The 16,367-nt window shown below is 35.1% G+C and overlaps 1 protein-coding gene across 1 annotated transcript in view; it reads left to right on the top strand.

Moving 5' to 3' along the window:
- LOC148952619 (follistatin-related protein 5-like) overlaps window positions 1-16,367 on the top strand; it is a 183,543-nt gene that overhangs the window by 92,955 nt on the left and 74,221 nt on the right. Inside the window, exon 11 of the mRNA XM_089089239.1 lies at window positions 2,699-2,832. Coding sequence (XP_088945365.1) covers window positions 2,699-2,832 — 134 coding nt within the window. The remainder of the gene's footprint in view (window positions 1-2,698; window positions 2,833-16,367) is intronic.

The following is a 16,367-nucleotide window of genomic DNA, read 5'->3' as shown; positions in this document are numbered from 1 at the left end:
TCTTATTAGGCTGTGTAAATGGGTGATCCAAGCAATTTTAATATGTTTTCTTGTTGGTAGGGGGGGCGTTTAAGGATGGAAAAAATTCGAGAAAGAGTCTGGATTTTATTAATTAAACATTATAATATTTCTACGGAACTTAGACCGAATTTTATATTCCGAACCTTGTTGAGCCTGGCACTGTTAAAGTCTACTTTTTCAGTAGGCCTATATGTTCAGACTTCTGAAAGCGGTACACTGTCCATGGTCACAGAAAAGTACTATTGATTACGAACTCACCGTCGTTGTGATTCTGGCTTTCTTTTTTGTCTTTTTTTTTCAAAATCAAGAATTTGTTTTTGTACCCTAGTCTGAACCTCCCTGAAAGGAACAAAACAGAAGTGCATTTTGTCACATTCACTTTTACGAATTCATCCCTACAGGAAAAACATCACTACTAGAAAAACATCACCACTGGAATTTGTTCAGGATTATCTACTTAAAATCAAAGTTTCCAGGATTTGTATTACATGTAGTTTTTCGAGTGCTTTTAGGGCTGTTTTGTAAATTTAAGCTTTTTCGCCTTATTTATTCTGGGCTATTTACTATTTTAAAAAACTGTCATTTCTTTTTCTTTGTAAGTGCCGCAAGATTTATGGACTGGAGACTTCAGTTATATTCTAAAAATAAGCCAGGTCTTCAGTCATTTCTAAAGGTCCAGCTTCACTGTCATTGGAATTCATCTTGCAACAGTGCCAGCTTTTGTTTTATGGGTTTGGTTTGCAAAATGAATGAATAATTTGTAGTTATCAGCCCGGATAATCAGAAAGAGTCTGAGACTCAAGCATCTAAAAGCTGTGAAAAAGCAACTTGCTCGTAACTGAAAAACATAAATTGCTTCAAAGGGTAATGCAGCTATTGTTTAGATTACTATTGCATTCTTGCGCTTGACGTTGAAGCAAAATGTTCCGTCTCTCCAGAAATTCCATTTTCCTTTCCGGCTTAATAAAGGAAACAAAAGTAATCTACTGTTTCGTTTTTTCTTATTGAGTGTAACATCTACTAAGCATTTCTGTCAGGGATCTTCATTTTTTTATCAGTTTTAGGTAAATATCATTTGATTCCTGTTTTTCCACTTTAAACAATAGTTGCATAATTTTGTTCCTGATTCATTAAAGAACGATTAATCTCAAAAGTAAATTTTAAAACAACCCACTACAATAATTTTTTAGTGGCTGCAGAAAACCAGCAACCGTTTGCTATAATACATTATCACATTATATTTAAAAATCTTCAAAAAAATTATTTGAAATATTCAATAAATCTATGATATGGAGAAAAAAAGAGATTTTAATTACAAAAAATATTGTAACTCATAATGTTTTGTTTTATTTATACAGAATTAATATTTCTCAAAAAAGAAAACAGCAGGTTCTGAAAAGGTGGGGTTATTTGTCTCTCCAGAAATTGTATTTTCCTGCCCGTCCAGATTTGTCACTCGGCATTAGTTAATCCTTGTTTTAAAAGGGTGTGGCTATTTTCATCGCCAGAGATAAGCAACAGGGTGATTGGCTGTTGAAAATTCATCAAAAACACAAACGAAAAAATATTGATATTTCACTAAAGAAGTTTTTTTTTCTTAGGTTTGTCTTTGATCAGTTAGGTATATAACACAGTAAGTTACCAAGAAACCAGTTTAAGAAAATAGCTAAGTTATGTTAGGTAAAATACACCAAGTTAAATCGTAATTCATGCATATAGGCATACATAAGACATTTTTCGGTATTTAAAATGGGAGTGGGGATAAATCTCCCAAAAAAGCAAGAAAAGACAATTCTAAGTAACTTATACAAAACATAAATCATATTTTAAGGTTCATGAGCTTTTGGAGAGTCTATTGAAGAGTCCTTCTTTCATATCCTTTAATTACCCAACTAAGAGTGGATAGGAAATCGAATGAAGATACCGATCGCAAATTTATTCAGTAAAAAAAAAGATGATAGGGCATTAAAAGAGAGCAGATGAGGTGAGAATACCAGTAGATGAGAACCTGAAATGAAAAAGGAAGTGTGGAATCAAATTCTCCTACATAAGGTGATATTTCACAAAATATACGCAAAACACAAAATTCATCACACATAAATAGTCTTAATAGTCTTAATGATGTATTATATTCATAGGAAAAGGTTGCCCCCTCCCCCCCCAAAAAAAGACTGACTAAAAAGAAAAGGGATTGACTGGAAAGCTTAAAATAACTTGGTAATGCAGGTAAAGTCATTTCTGGAGGTCTAAAGACCACTGAAAATCTTCCAAGATTATACAGACATTACACTCTCTGCTTATACGATGGCTATGAAGAATATTTTTCTGCGGTGGATTCCACGTAATAGAATTTTCCCATAAAGAAAAATTATCCCCTCCCGTAAAAAGATTTCAAATAAAACGATGTTTCTCAGCTATTTATGTTGCCGGTGGTTACGATTCAAGGTGCACATCAACCCTCTGCCCAAGAAAATATTGAATAAAAAGTGAAGTATTTTCAATTGGTTTGTTTATAAACACTTGTTTTCTTTAAAAATGAATTGCTTATTTATAAATATAAATAGTTTGTTTAAAGATGAATTAGACCTGGACAAAAATTAAATCGCGACCCTATAGCTCCTAGACAGCTTACATAAATTCGTGTATGGTATAAAAAAGCCAAAATTGTTATTTATAGATGACATGCAAGAAGAAAAACGCTTCTATGTATTTCACGAAAAAGGAGTTTCTGTATATGATCCGAGCAACTGTCGTCTACATCATCAGATTCAAGGAACAGATATAGTTCCTGGCACCCAGGTATCATTTGTTGTAAGCATGCCGTTTTATTATTTTATTTTACTTTTTTTTCCTTATCATAACAAGGAAGTATTTTCCTTGTCGCATCTTGTTGCATTTTGAAGGGAAACAATCGTAATTCTTGGAAACAGGAATTCTAGTTGTGACAAAAGTACAACTACTAGCAGCTCACTGCAGCATCAATCTGTCTGAGGGTAACATATCTGCACACGCTCTTCCTCCATCCCAGCATATTTAGAGCTTCACTTTTTACCCCCTCACACAAACTTCCAATTTCCTTTAGATCCTTTTTTTACTTCGTTATACCCCATTCAAAGCCTGAACCCAGATGAACAGTCGACAGTAAAATTACAAACAAAGGTACTTTATTAGTAGCCGGGCAACACGCAAGAAGTGAAGTTTGGTTAATGCTAATGAAATAAAAACAAAAGTATGATAAAATAACAGTTTAGAAACAAATTTGGGCTATATATTTGCACATTAGGGGGGGGGGGGGGGGTAAAGCATAGCATACTTTAATACCCTTTTTTGCCCCTTTAACCCCAAAAAACTAAAGTTTAAATCTCTGTCACGGAGTGAGCAATAAGTCACTATGCAGCAGAAACCTGTTTTTCAATTGTATCTTTGACATTCTATATGCGGTTCTTCTCACCTGTTGCCCGGCTACTAATAAAGTACCCAAACAAATGGAAAACATGAACTTAGGGAGGTAAATCTACTCCCATTTTTTAAATCCAAGTTTTTAAAAAGACATCCTTTCCTTTTTCAAGACCTTTGTATAGTGCTGTCCCAATTTTTCGCAGTGCCTGGTGCAGCTCTAACTCTTAAGGTAAGTTCTTACAGAAGACAGTATCAAGTGAAATTAGGCATGTGGCCTCACTAAATTAATGTCAACCCAGCATGTTTTAAAATGAATATTGTAAAGTCTTCCTAGAAAGTCGCCCAATTTAAAATATAAGTATTTTATTTTAGCAGTGCATTTTAGAATTTTAGATAGATATAAAAAAAAGTGCTCACAGTATATTTTTTATCAGTTTATAAACAAAAACCGTTTATTTATTTTTAAAACAATTTTACGAACCGGAAAAGTGATACAAATGTGAAAACTATTGTTTCCCCCTAAAAACTTTTTCTTTATTTCAAATCTAAACTTGAACGTGAGGAAATTAATATTAGAAGTGCATGAAATAATACTATTTCAAAGTAGGCATGTACAGTCTGGTAGTGGCGGATCCAGGGAGGCCAGGGGGCGCGCTCCCCCTCCTAACGTAGTTTAAAGTAGTGTAACTTACTTAATAAACGCAATTTTGCGTTAATTAAGCTTGCTCCTAATGCAAGCTTATCAGATCAACCTATTTTGCCCCCCCCCCCTAAAAAAAATCCTGGATCCACCCCTGCAATCTGATTAGCCATTTGAGCAATAAGACGCTCAAAAATATAACCTCATGGGAGAGGGGTATTGGCAATTTCAGAGGAGGGACAGAGGGAGCAATTGCTCCAGGTGCAGAAAATTTAGGGGTGCAAAATGTCAAACAAATAATCTAGTGGTTATAATCATATTGTAATTTTTGAAATTTTATTTTGATCAAAATAAAGTAGAGCGTGCAGTTAATGAAAATAACCAATAAATTATTAATTAATCAATAAAAAAACAGAAAATAAACAATAATTAAATTATGTTAATTAAAATAATTAATAATAATTATACAATTAAATAATTTAAATAAAAAATTGAGCAATAGTAAAAAATAACTTCTTAATTAATTAATGAATTGAAAATAGTTTGGTTAATATATGAGAATTTTGTTCCAGCAAATGTGAAAATGATACTATCATAGGTAGCGCAACAGCGCTGCCTAAGTAAAGAAGTATGTTAGCACGATTTATTGTTTTTGGTTTCTTTTAGACCAGGGCACTTTGTATCGAAGGAGTTTTCATAGAAACTTCGAAAAAGGCTGATTCGATTGGAAATTAGAAGGGCGTGTACCCTTTTTAATAGCCGTAAGTGATTGGAAAGCAATTAACACCTTTGCCATGCCCACTATTTCCCCAACACATTCAATCAAATTTTGAGATAACCATTTTGTTCAACGTTGTTGAAAGTTCTGGAAGTTAGGTCTTTAAGGATGACAACCCCCACAGCCCTCAGGGCAAGGGTTGTAAGCTATGCCTTGGGGGCACATTAAGTTTTATAGAATAGGTTGTCGTAGAAATTTCGAAAATGACTCATTTGATTGGAAATTGAAAGGGCAATTGCCCTTTGTAATATTTAAAAGTAATCGGAGGGTTAATCATCCCCCCCCACGCCTATGATTTCTCCAAATATTTATGATCAACATTTTGATATGGCCATTTTGTTCAACGTAGTTGAAAAGTATGGAAATTATATCTTTGAGAATGACAACCCCTCCCCCTTCCCATAACCCTCAGGACAAGGGTAGTAAGTTATGCTCTTGGGGAATATAAAGCTTGTATAGAAATTTTTGTCGTAGAAGCTTAAAAAAGGGCTCATTCGATTCGAAATTGAGAGAACTAGTGTCTTTTTTAGTAATCGAAAGTGATCAGAGGGCAAATGACCCCCCCCCACGTCCATCATTTCCCCAGACACTTCCAATCAAAATTTTTAGATAACAATTTTATTCATCGTAGTTGAAGGTATCAGAAATTATGTCTGTGAGGAATACACCCCCCAGCCCTACAGCTCTCAGGGAAAGGGTTGTAAGTAATGCCCTTTGGGCATATAAGGCTCTTTTAAAAAGGGTGGTCGTATATACTTTGGAGGGGACATACTGGATTGGTAATCATAAGTTGTAGTGTCCTTTTTTAGAGTCAAAGTGCTCAGAGTGCAGCTACCCCCCCCCCCCCCCCACACACACACAAACACGTTGTGTTTTCCTAAAATGTATCCAACAGATATTTTTAGACAGTCCTTTTATTTAAAATAGTCCAAATATTATATAACACGGCCTTTTAGGTTGATACAAACCACCAGAGCCCAAGGGCAAGGGCTGCAATTAATGTCCCTGGGGCATTTAAGGTGTTTATGGTTCTTATGGTTGTATATGCTTTAGAGGTTGCTCATTTGGTTGAAATTGGAAGTTCTAGTTCCCCTTTAAGAGTCAATAGTGATGGAGGTCAACTAGCACCCACCCCACTACCCCTCTTTTCCTCAAATGACTCTGATTGAAATTGTGTGATGGTCATTTTGTTTACAATAGTCCAAAGAACATACACCAATGCTTCCAGGGTTGGCACAACCCCCCAGAGCCCTGGGAGAAGGGCTTTTAGTTATGCCCTGGGGGAATATGAGGTTTTTATGGAATGGGTCGTCGTATTAAATTCATATGGGTCTCATATGATTTTAAATTGGAAGTTATTGTGCTGTTTTTAAGAGTCAAATTGATTTGAGAGACCCCCCCACGCTCATTATTACTCATAAAAATACCCAAAAAAGTTTTGAGACATCAAGTTTTTTTCAGCATTGTTGAAAGGTTCAGTAATGATGCGTAGCGATAGTTGTAGTAGTAGTAGTAGTATTAGTAGCAGTATGCAAACAGCACCTTTTTTTTCAATTTCCCCTTCAACACACGATGAAATTTTTAACTTAATGCCATTAACCGGTCCTGAAGCATTGCTGATACGTCCTCTTGACAGCCTAAATGAACATAGTGTGTTTCAATTTATTTCAATACAGTTACAATATTGCCAAATATTTTCGCCTTAATACCCTTAGGTTTATTAATTGTAGTAGTACACCAGTAAGTATAGTAGTAGCAGTAAGAGCACAGTTAATAGTAGTAATAGCAATAGTAGCAGTAGTTGTAGGGGTAGAAGGGTTAGTATTATGATGCAAATATTGTCTTTTGGTTAGCTCAACATACCCCACAACAAGCGTTGTAAGTTTTAATTTAACACACGAAACTGTTACTAAGATATTGCTGATTGGCCCTTTTGACAACCTGCATACGGATGGCAGGCTGTCATCAATATAAAAGAAATATTCTCTGAAAATTTCACCTTCATAGCTTAGTAGGTTTTGAATTTTGAGCTAGCCAGAAGACACTGTGTGCATTTATTTAATGCTGCTTCTACGGTTACTGTAACTAACGGGACTAATGGTATTGAGTTGAAACTTTTAGGGAACGTTTAGGGGGAGTTTCAATTAAACGAAAAACTTACATGCATGCAGGTATTAAAAGGGCATATAAGCACTAAAGAAAATATAAGGCTAAAGGCAGCGATGCTCTATCTTAGCTAGTAGTGTCATTGATATTTTAATGGAGCTAATTTGATAGAAAGTTGAAAGTTCTAGTGCCCTCTTGTGATTCAAAAGTGATTGGAGGGCAGTCAGCACTCCTCTTTAGCTCACAATTTTCCATACACTTCCAATCAAAATTTTAAGACAACCATTTTGTTCAGCATAGCTGAATGGTCTAACAAGTAAATTTTTAGGGTTATTGGGTAGGTGAACCTCCACAGTTATGTAATTGGTCCATTATGCTTAAAAACTAAATGTTGGTTTAAAATTAAATCAAAACACACTGTTTGTATGCTGGTTGCCAATAAGACATCTCAGCAATACATCAAGATAGACTAAGGGTATTAAGTTCAAATATTCGGGGCTACTTCTATTGCTACGTCTGTTCTTAAAATTTTACAAAATCATTAGAGTGTAACTGTATCCAGGCTGTGAAACAGCATAGATAGAATTTTTGGGGAATGGTATCAAGTTTTGTTTATCAGGTCAACTAGAGAAAGTATATGACTAAATTAAACAATAGCCAACTATTTGTGTCAAAAGATTTTATGTTCTTAAACATTGCTGAAAAAGTTTCTCCGGCATATAAATAGCATGCCAAACTAAAAGTTCTTAAAGGAAAACCCAAAAGATTCAAACTATTATTTTCTTTTTCTGTGAAAAAGACTATGCCATTATAAAACGAAAAGAGATTAATTCAAAAACTTTTTCCACAAAACAAGCTTTTCAAAAAAAGTAAAGGACTCCATTAAACCAAAAATTAACAAAAATAGAATCGAATAATCTACCAAGCATACAACTACCACAAATCAGTATCAATAAATAAATGAAAATTAAAACGTGCAGATATTAAATTAATAACCGAGTCAAACTCAAAACGGGCAGAAATTAATATGAGTAGGGTTCAAAACCCCTATGCTTTCTAAAACCTAGAACATAATTTGTAATTTCCTGAAAAAAATACTTTTAGATGTTTTTACTTTTATAACTTTAAGAAATCAAAAAATGATTAAGATTTTAAGGAATAAATATCAGCATATCGTAAGCTGGATATCAAATTTACGTAGCTCCATAAATGTTAATTTTCAGAGGAGCAGTAAAAAAGCATCACAACTTTTTTACTTTCCAGGCAATAACCGTACAAAAATGGATAGATATGTATTTATCTTACATATCGATCTGTTTTTGTTTTACGGTTATTAAAGTGAAAATCAAAAAGTTATGAGGTTTTTGTTTACTCATCTGGAAATTTATAATTATGGAGATACGTAATTTTGATATCCGCCCAACGATATGTTTATTAAACTGACAAGGCACATTCATTTGATTTTTTTTTTCGGTAGAGTACAAATTAAATTCTATTACAAATTATAACGTATATGAGTGGGGTTTGCCCCCTAGTCAATACCTCACTCTTTACACTATAGTTCGAATATTGTTCCAATTCTTTAAGAATGACCCTTGAATCACGAAGGTCGTTTAATTAGAATAGATAACTCTTTTGAGGTACTAAAAAAACTTAGCGTAAAGTGTTCACGATGCGACTAGTTTCTAACCTCTTGGTTTTTACTGTAGGATGCGTTTTTCTACCCGTCAAAATAGCCAGATCACCTGTTATTTTTGTCGAAGCTCGCATCATTCTTGCACAGCCAGTTGGTTATTAGCTGTAGCTATTTTTGTATTTTTTTTTATGTTCCGAAGTCTACTCAATATCTGTTACGAAACTTTGGTAATAAGAAATTAAATTTCACTGTTCATGGATACTCCTGAAGGAACGCTTTCAAATAAGGATACATTCTAAATGTAGTGATTCCCTTGGATTTATCTGATTTAGGGGATTCACTTATAAATCCCATAAATCTGGGCACACCTTACAATCAAAGTGGATTTGAAAGCAAAATTCATAGGGTCTTTTCTAGAAATTTATGCGAAAAAGGGATTTTTTTGAGTAACTATATGAAAAAAACACCAATGATACGTTTTTACAAGCAGAAAGCTGCTATTACTCTTAAGCAGAGTTTCACCGGCCGAAGAAATTTTTCACATCTATCGCAAAAAGGAACGAGCTGATCATTCACCTACACGGAGATATTTGACTCGGAAACTGGACTCCTAGTATAGTATGTTACAGGTAATTATTTGGTTAAAAAAAAGAAAAATAAAGAATTGTCTTTCTAATTTAGTAACTGAGATAAATAAGCACTTGAACAAGGTCTAGACTAGACTCATAAATCCAATCACCTAGGACAAAACAGTATATCCAATCCAATAGCCAAGAAATCATGTCCAAAATAGGGCAAATTCAACATTAATAAATATAAGTCGTTGTTCAAAACCAAGCAGAAGCTCCTTAAGTCTACAAAATTTATTATTCCCCAAGTGATCACCCCACATCAGGGCTCCTCAGGGAAAACTCACTTGCCAATACGGGTTTTGGCGCTTAAATTTCCTGAACCTAGCAAATGAGTGCGCCTGCCTTTATATGGCAACATATGGCAACTGATACATATGGCATCCCCTTATGTAGTGTCACCTGTGAAATATATTAAAAAAATAAAATAGCCGAAATTATAAAAATACCCACAATTTTTAGCAAAGCTTCTTACACCACCAATCATCCAGAACTGATTCAAAATAATGTCTACCCAAATTTGAAAGAATATCACCTCGGCCAATTTACCTCCCATATTTGCATAACAAATAACTGTCACAAAGTACCCATTCACTTTCATGCGAAACCTTTCAAGAACTTATTTCTACCGATCACCTGTAACTAAACACCTGCTTGAGTCAAACATACTCTAAATTAAAAAATATTGGGAAGAGAAAAAATACCTCCAACAAGTTACATCAACATATCATTCAAAATCTCTTGATAATTTTTATTATATTTATTTAAAAGTTCATTATACTAAAAATTAAGATTTTTAAACTGCCAATCAAGTTGTTTGGCGGAAAAACCTCTTACGATTAATTTATGGCTAAGTGTTTGACTTCTACTTTTAAAATCAATGTAATTAGTACAAATCCTCGCATATCTATTTAGTGAGGAATAAAAAGCTCAATATGTGATATTTGAATCTATATTACTTTTAAGAAATGGGAAATTAACTATTTAAAAATTAAAATTATCCGTTTATTATATATTTTAAAAACTAATTCATTATTATGTGAAACATTAACATCTAAATCTAGAAAAGGGTCATAATTGCTTTTCCCATCTCTAGGATCCTGGATTAACCCTGGTGGGTATATATTATTAGAAATCTCTACAAACTCTGCACAATTTATCACCAGAAGGTCATCTAAGTATCTTTTATTACTTGAAAGCAAATATTTTATATTACTTAGGTTCTTTTTATCAATCATAAACTCATATTCTAAACGGCTAAAAGCAGGTCCGTAAAGCCTTTCAAGGAGATTTTTCGATAAAAGGACTAATTTGAATAGCTCCGGCAAAAGCGGTACGAATGATGCGAGTTTGCAAACACACAGTTTTTATTTATTTATTCAAGCAGAGCTTTACTGACAGGCTAAATTTTCAACGCAAGGAATTTTAGGAAGTTGGGAGTTATAAAAGAAGCTAGACATAAGGTATTCAACGTACCATATAAGGTATAAACATGCGGTGTACATTTAGTTTTGTATCTATAACGTTCCAAGAATGACACAACAGTATATAGTGGATACAGTGCATTCTCAAAGAGACAAGAAGCTTCTGAATGATAAGTTTGACACGAACAAGAGAAAAATAAGGAAAGTGAAGAAGGTATTAGAATTTGAATTAAGAAGATGTAAAATAGAGGCAGGGAAAATGGAGAGCCTAGACATGTAGCTAAACGGCATAATACTAAGACAATTAATTGGTATATTAAAATACTGAGAGGCTTTAGTCAGTCTGGAATCGTCCAGATTAAAGATGTGACTGAAGCCTCATTAGTGAAAAGGAAAGCATAAAGGAGAGAAGAGCAGAACATGTACTGGGAAACTAATAGACATAGAAAACTAATGATGGTCATGCAATGACAGATATATACTGAAAGTCATGAGGGTAATGACCATGATTGTAATAATGGCAGTATTTTGATTGTTACTTAGCGAAAAACTATCCTGGCTATTTCGAGTAGCAGACCATACAGTTTGCGTTGACAAAACATGTTATTATAAAGTCTTCCGAATTGTCATAGCTAAGATTATCTCTGAAATGGTTAGAAAAATTGCTTTAAGAAGGGTAAAGGTACAAGAGCACTAGTATATTTTCTCACTAGGTCAGAAATAGATGTAGAGACTAAACTAGGCTATGCAAAGAGGTTACCATATTGAAACTTGAAAACAAAGGGGAATCAAAATTTTAAGAATAGTTCTACAGCCCAAATTGTGCTTTAAATGAATATCAGTCGCGTTACGAAGGTCCCTAAGGGTGTTTGTAAGGGTCCTGCTTGCGCTCTTGTCCCTTTACTAAGGTTTCAAAGACTTGAATTAAGTTAGTTGTAGTGTTTCGGCCAACCATCTAGAGCTAAACGGAAATCACGTAGTCCGTGGTTAGGATGGAAAGATGTAGTAGAGAAAGATTTAAGGGAAATCAAAACTTCCTGGGAGGGTGTAAAGAGAGAGGCTTAGAATAGATTGGGATGGAGGAGGAGTATGTTCAGCTGCGTTGGCCTCAGGTGGACTGGTGCTGTGGTGAGTTGTTGTTAATAGTAGTAGTAATAGTAGTCAAAATGATTTAAGTATGGCTAAGAATCCAACTCAGATCCAAAAAACCATTTTGTCAAAGCATAAAATTTACTAGTAGAAACGGACTCCAATTGAAACTTCAATAAAAAACCTCTTTAAAGTTAAAACAAGCATAGGAGTTTTCTTCCAAATTTGTTTGGACCTTTTGGGTATAGAAAAGATGAAAATCAGAAGTTCTAAACAACCCCCTTTACTCAAGAAGTCAAAAGAAGGCCACTCTGCTGCCGTTTTAACCAAGAGAATTTCAACAAAGTTGGCTCTAGACATGAATTTCTTTTAATCAGAAGATTCCCCCTTTCAAAATATTTCTGATACTTCTTGAAGGTTTGGAACTGCAGGGACATGGGGTAAAGCTCAGAGGTCCCAAAACCTTTCTTTGTTTAATAGTTGAAAAACCTGTGTCCTACCTTTTCAAATGAAAAAAATTTATAAATCTATTTTCTAGAAATGAGTTTCTCACCCTTTCTAAGTATTTCTGATTTACCTAAGATATTTCGAATTATAAAGTGTAAAATTGTCCTCTTTTTAGGACTAGAAACTAAGTCTGATTGTTGCTTTAAGCAGGCTCTTGGTAAACCTCTCCCTCTAAACACTCCTTCTGAGTATATTAAATTCTATTTATAAACCTTTTTACCCAGAGTTCTTAAAGGAATAATCAATCAATTGGTAGCGTGATAAACTGAGGCGATTTATTTCTTTCGTACTCAAAATTTCGTGACAACTGGATTTTATTATTGAATTCAATAAAAAAGGAGAAAACGTTGTAATTACAATTACTATAGGCCCTTCCACCTCTTCGTAGTTGAATAGTCTTATATTGTGTGTTTGTCTGTCATTCCAGGGGGCTGCCTCTATTGTCCAAGCGCCGTTCATCTAGAAAAAGATCATTTTAACTTTAGGGCTACGGAAATTCTAAATGAATAAATTACACTTGGATAATTAGTTAAGGATTGTATTTGTGGTATTAGAATCTTTAAGTCTAAAATTATCAAAGTAGGTAAATTCTGCTAATTTGGCTTAAAATGGAAGCAACAATATTATGAGTTTTATTTGATTAGCTAAGGTATTTCAAGAAAGTAATTCAAGGGTTTCTAAGAAGGTCAAAAACTCGGAATAACCACATTTATTCGTTACTAATTTCTCCGTAACCCAAAACAAGGTATTTTCTAATTATTTCCTGTAAAAGGGAGCTAGTGTTCCTTGGATCTAGGGTAAATCTTAAACTTCAATAGGAAAGATCCTTAATTGAATTTCCCTCGACAGAAATTAACTTAAAATTCTTGCTTTGACAATGTTATTCGCTTTTCCCTAGCCTCTCTGTATAACATCAAGACCGCCTAGCTGTATATACGGCTAGTACAGGATTAGGGAGGTGAAAGAACGAGCAAAAGGGGGATAAGACTCTCCTCTGTATAACGTTAGAGAATCCACAAGGAGATAGCAAAACTATAGTCTAAGGAATTCCGATTTTCTGTATATACGGCTAGTACAGGATTAGGGAGGTGAAAGAACGAACAAAAAGGGGATAAGACTCTCCTCTGTATAACGTTAGAGAATCCACAAGGAGATAGCAAAACTTTAGTCTAAGGAATTCCGATTTTCTGTATATACGGCTAGTACAGGATTAGGGAGGTGAAAGAACGAGCAAAAAGGGGATAAGACTCTCCTCTGTATAACGTTAGAGAATCCACAAGGAGATAGCAAAACTATAGTATAAGGAATTCCGATTTTCTGTATATACTGCTATTACAGGATTAGGGAGGTGAAAGAACGAACAAAAAGGTGATAAGACTCTCCTCTGTATAACGTTAGAGAATCCACAAGGAGATAGCAAAACTATAGTCTAAGGAATTCCGATTTTCTGTATATACGGCTAGTACAGGATTAGGGAGGTGAAAGAACGAACAAAAAGGGGATAAGACCCTCCTCTGTATAACGTTAGAGAATCCACAAGGAGATAGCAAAACTATAGTCTAAGGAATTCCGATTTTCTGTATATACGGCTAGTACAGGATTAGGGAGGTGAAAGAACGAACAAAAAGGGGATAAGACTCTCCTCTGTATAACGTTAGAGAATCCACAAGGAGATAGCAAAACTATAGTCTAAGGAATTCCGATTTTCTGTATATACGGCTAGTACAGGATTAGGGAGGTGAAAGAACGAACAAAAAGGGGATAAGACTCTCCTCTGTATAACGTTAGAGAATCCACAAGGAGATAGCAAAACTATAGTCTAAGGAATTCCGATTTTCTGTATATACGGCTAGTACAGGATTAGGGAGGTGAAAGAACGAACAAAAAGGGGATAAGACTCTCCTCTGTATAACGTTAGAGAATCCACAAGGAGATAGCAAAACTATAGTCTAAGGAATTCCGATTTTCTGTATATACGGCTAGTACAGGATTAGGGAGGTGAAAGAACGAACAAAAAGGGGATAAGACTCTCCTCTGTATAACGTTAGAGAATCCACAAGGAGATAGCAAAACTATAGTCTAAGGAATTCCGATTTTCTGTATATACGTCTAGAACAGGATTAGGGAGGTGAAAGAACGAACAAAAAGTGGATAAGACTCTCTTCCGTATAACGTTAGAGAATCCACAAGGAGATAGCAAAACTATAGTATAAGGACTACCGATTGTCTATATATAAGGCTCGAACAGTAGTAGGGAGGAGAAAGAACAAGCAAAAGGGGATAAGACTCTCCTCTGTATAACGATAGAGAATCCACAAGGAGATAGCAAAACTATAGTCTAAGGAATTCAGATTTTCTGTATATACGGCTAGTACAGGATTAGGGAGGTGAAAGAACGAACAAAAAGGGGATAAGACTCTCCTCTGTATAACGTTAGAGAATCCACAAGGAGATATCAAAACTATGGTCTCAGGACTTCCGATTTTCTATATATACGGCTAGTACAGGATTAGGGAGGTGAAAGAACGAACAAAAAGTGGATAAGACTCTCCTCTGTATAACGTGAGAGAATCCACAAGGAGATAGCACAACTATCGTCTAAGGAATTCCGATTTTCTGTATATACGGCTAGTACAGGATTAGGGAGGTGAAAGAACGAACAAAAAGGGGATAAGACTCTCCTCTGTATAACGTTAGAGAATCCACAAGGAGATAGCACAACTATGGTCTAAGGAATTCCGATTTTCTATATATACGGCTAGTACAGGATTAGGGAGGTGAAAGAACGAGCAAAAAGGGGAGAAGACTCTCCTCTGTATAACGTTAGAGAATCCACAAGGAGATAGCAAAACTATAGTCTAAGGAATTCCGATTTTCTGTATATACGGCTAGTACAGGATTAGGGAGGTGAAAGAACGAACAAAAAGGGGATAAGACTCTCCTCTGTATAACGTTAGAGAATCCACAAGGAGATAGCAAAACTATGGTCTCAGGACTTCCGATTTTCTATATATACTGCTAGTACAGGATTAGGGAGGTGAAAGAACGAGCAAAAAGGGGATAAGACTCTCCTCTGTATAACGTTAGAGAATCCACAAGGAGATAGCACAACTATAGTCTAAGGAATTCCGATTTTCTGTATATACGGCTAGTACAGGATTAGGGAGGTGAAAGAACGAACAAAAAGGGGATAAGACTCTCCTCTGTATAACGTTAGAGAATCCACAAGGAGATAGCAAAACTATGGTCTAAGGAATTCCGATTTTCTATATATACGGCTAGTACAGGATTAGGGAGGTGAAAGAACGAACAAAAAGGGGATAAGACTCTCCTCTGTATAACGTTAGAGAATCCACAAGGAGATAGCAAAACTATAGTCTCAGGAATTCCGATTTTCTGTATATACGGCTAGTACAGGATTAGGGAGGTGAAAGAACGAACAAAAAGGGGATAAGACTCTCTTCCGTATAACGTTAGAGAAACAACAAGGAGATAGCAAAACTATAGTCTAAGGACTTCCGATTTTCTGTATATACGGCTAGTACAGGATTAGGGAGGTGAAAGAACAAGCAAAAGGGGATAAGACTCTACTCTGTATAACTTTAGAGAATCCACAAGGAGATATCAAAACTATTGTCTAAGGAATTCCGATTTTCTGTATATACGGCTAGTACAGGATTAGGGAGGTGAAAGAACGAACAAAAAGGGGATAAGACTCTCCTCTGTATAACGTTAGAGAATCCACAAGGAGATAGCAAAACTATAGTCTAAGGAATTCCGATTTTCTGTATATACGGCTAGTACAGGATTAGGGAGGTGAAAGAACGAGCACTAAGGGGATAAGACTCTCCTCTGTATAACGTTAGAGAATCCACAAGGAGATAGCAAAACTATAGTCTAAGGAATTCCGATTTTCTGTATATACGGCTAGTACAGGATTAGGGAGGTGAAAGAACGAACAAAAAGAGGATAAGACTCTCCTCTGTATAACGTTAGAGAATCCACAAGGAGATAGCAAAACTATAGTCTAAGGAATTCCGATTTTCTGTATATACGGCTAGTACAGGATTAGGGAGGTGAAAGAACGAACAAAAAGGGGATAAGACTCTCCTCTGTATAACGTTAGAGAATCCACAAG

This window comes from Artemia sp. Qi Xiang Cuo, chromosome 5 (assembly GCF_049724085.1).
Source record: "Artemia sp. Qi Xiang Cuo chromosome 5, ASM4972408v1, whole genome shotgun sequence".
Taxonomy (NCBI): domain Eukaryota; kingdom Metazoa; phylum Arthropoda; class Branchiopoda; order Anostraca; family Artemiidae; genus Artemia; species Artemia sp. Qi Xiang Cuo.
The sequence above is the reverse complement of the archived record's forward strand: the minus strand, read 5'-3'. Positions and strand labels throughout refer to the sequence as shown.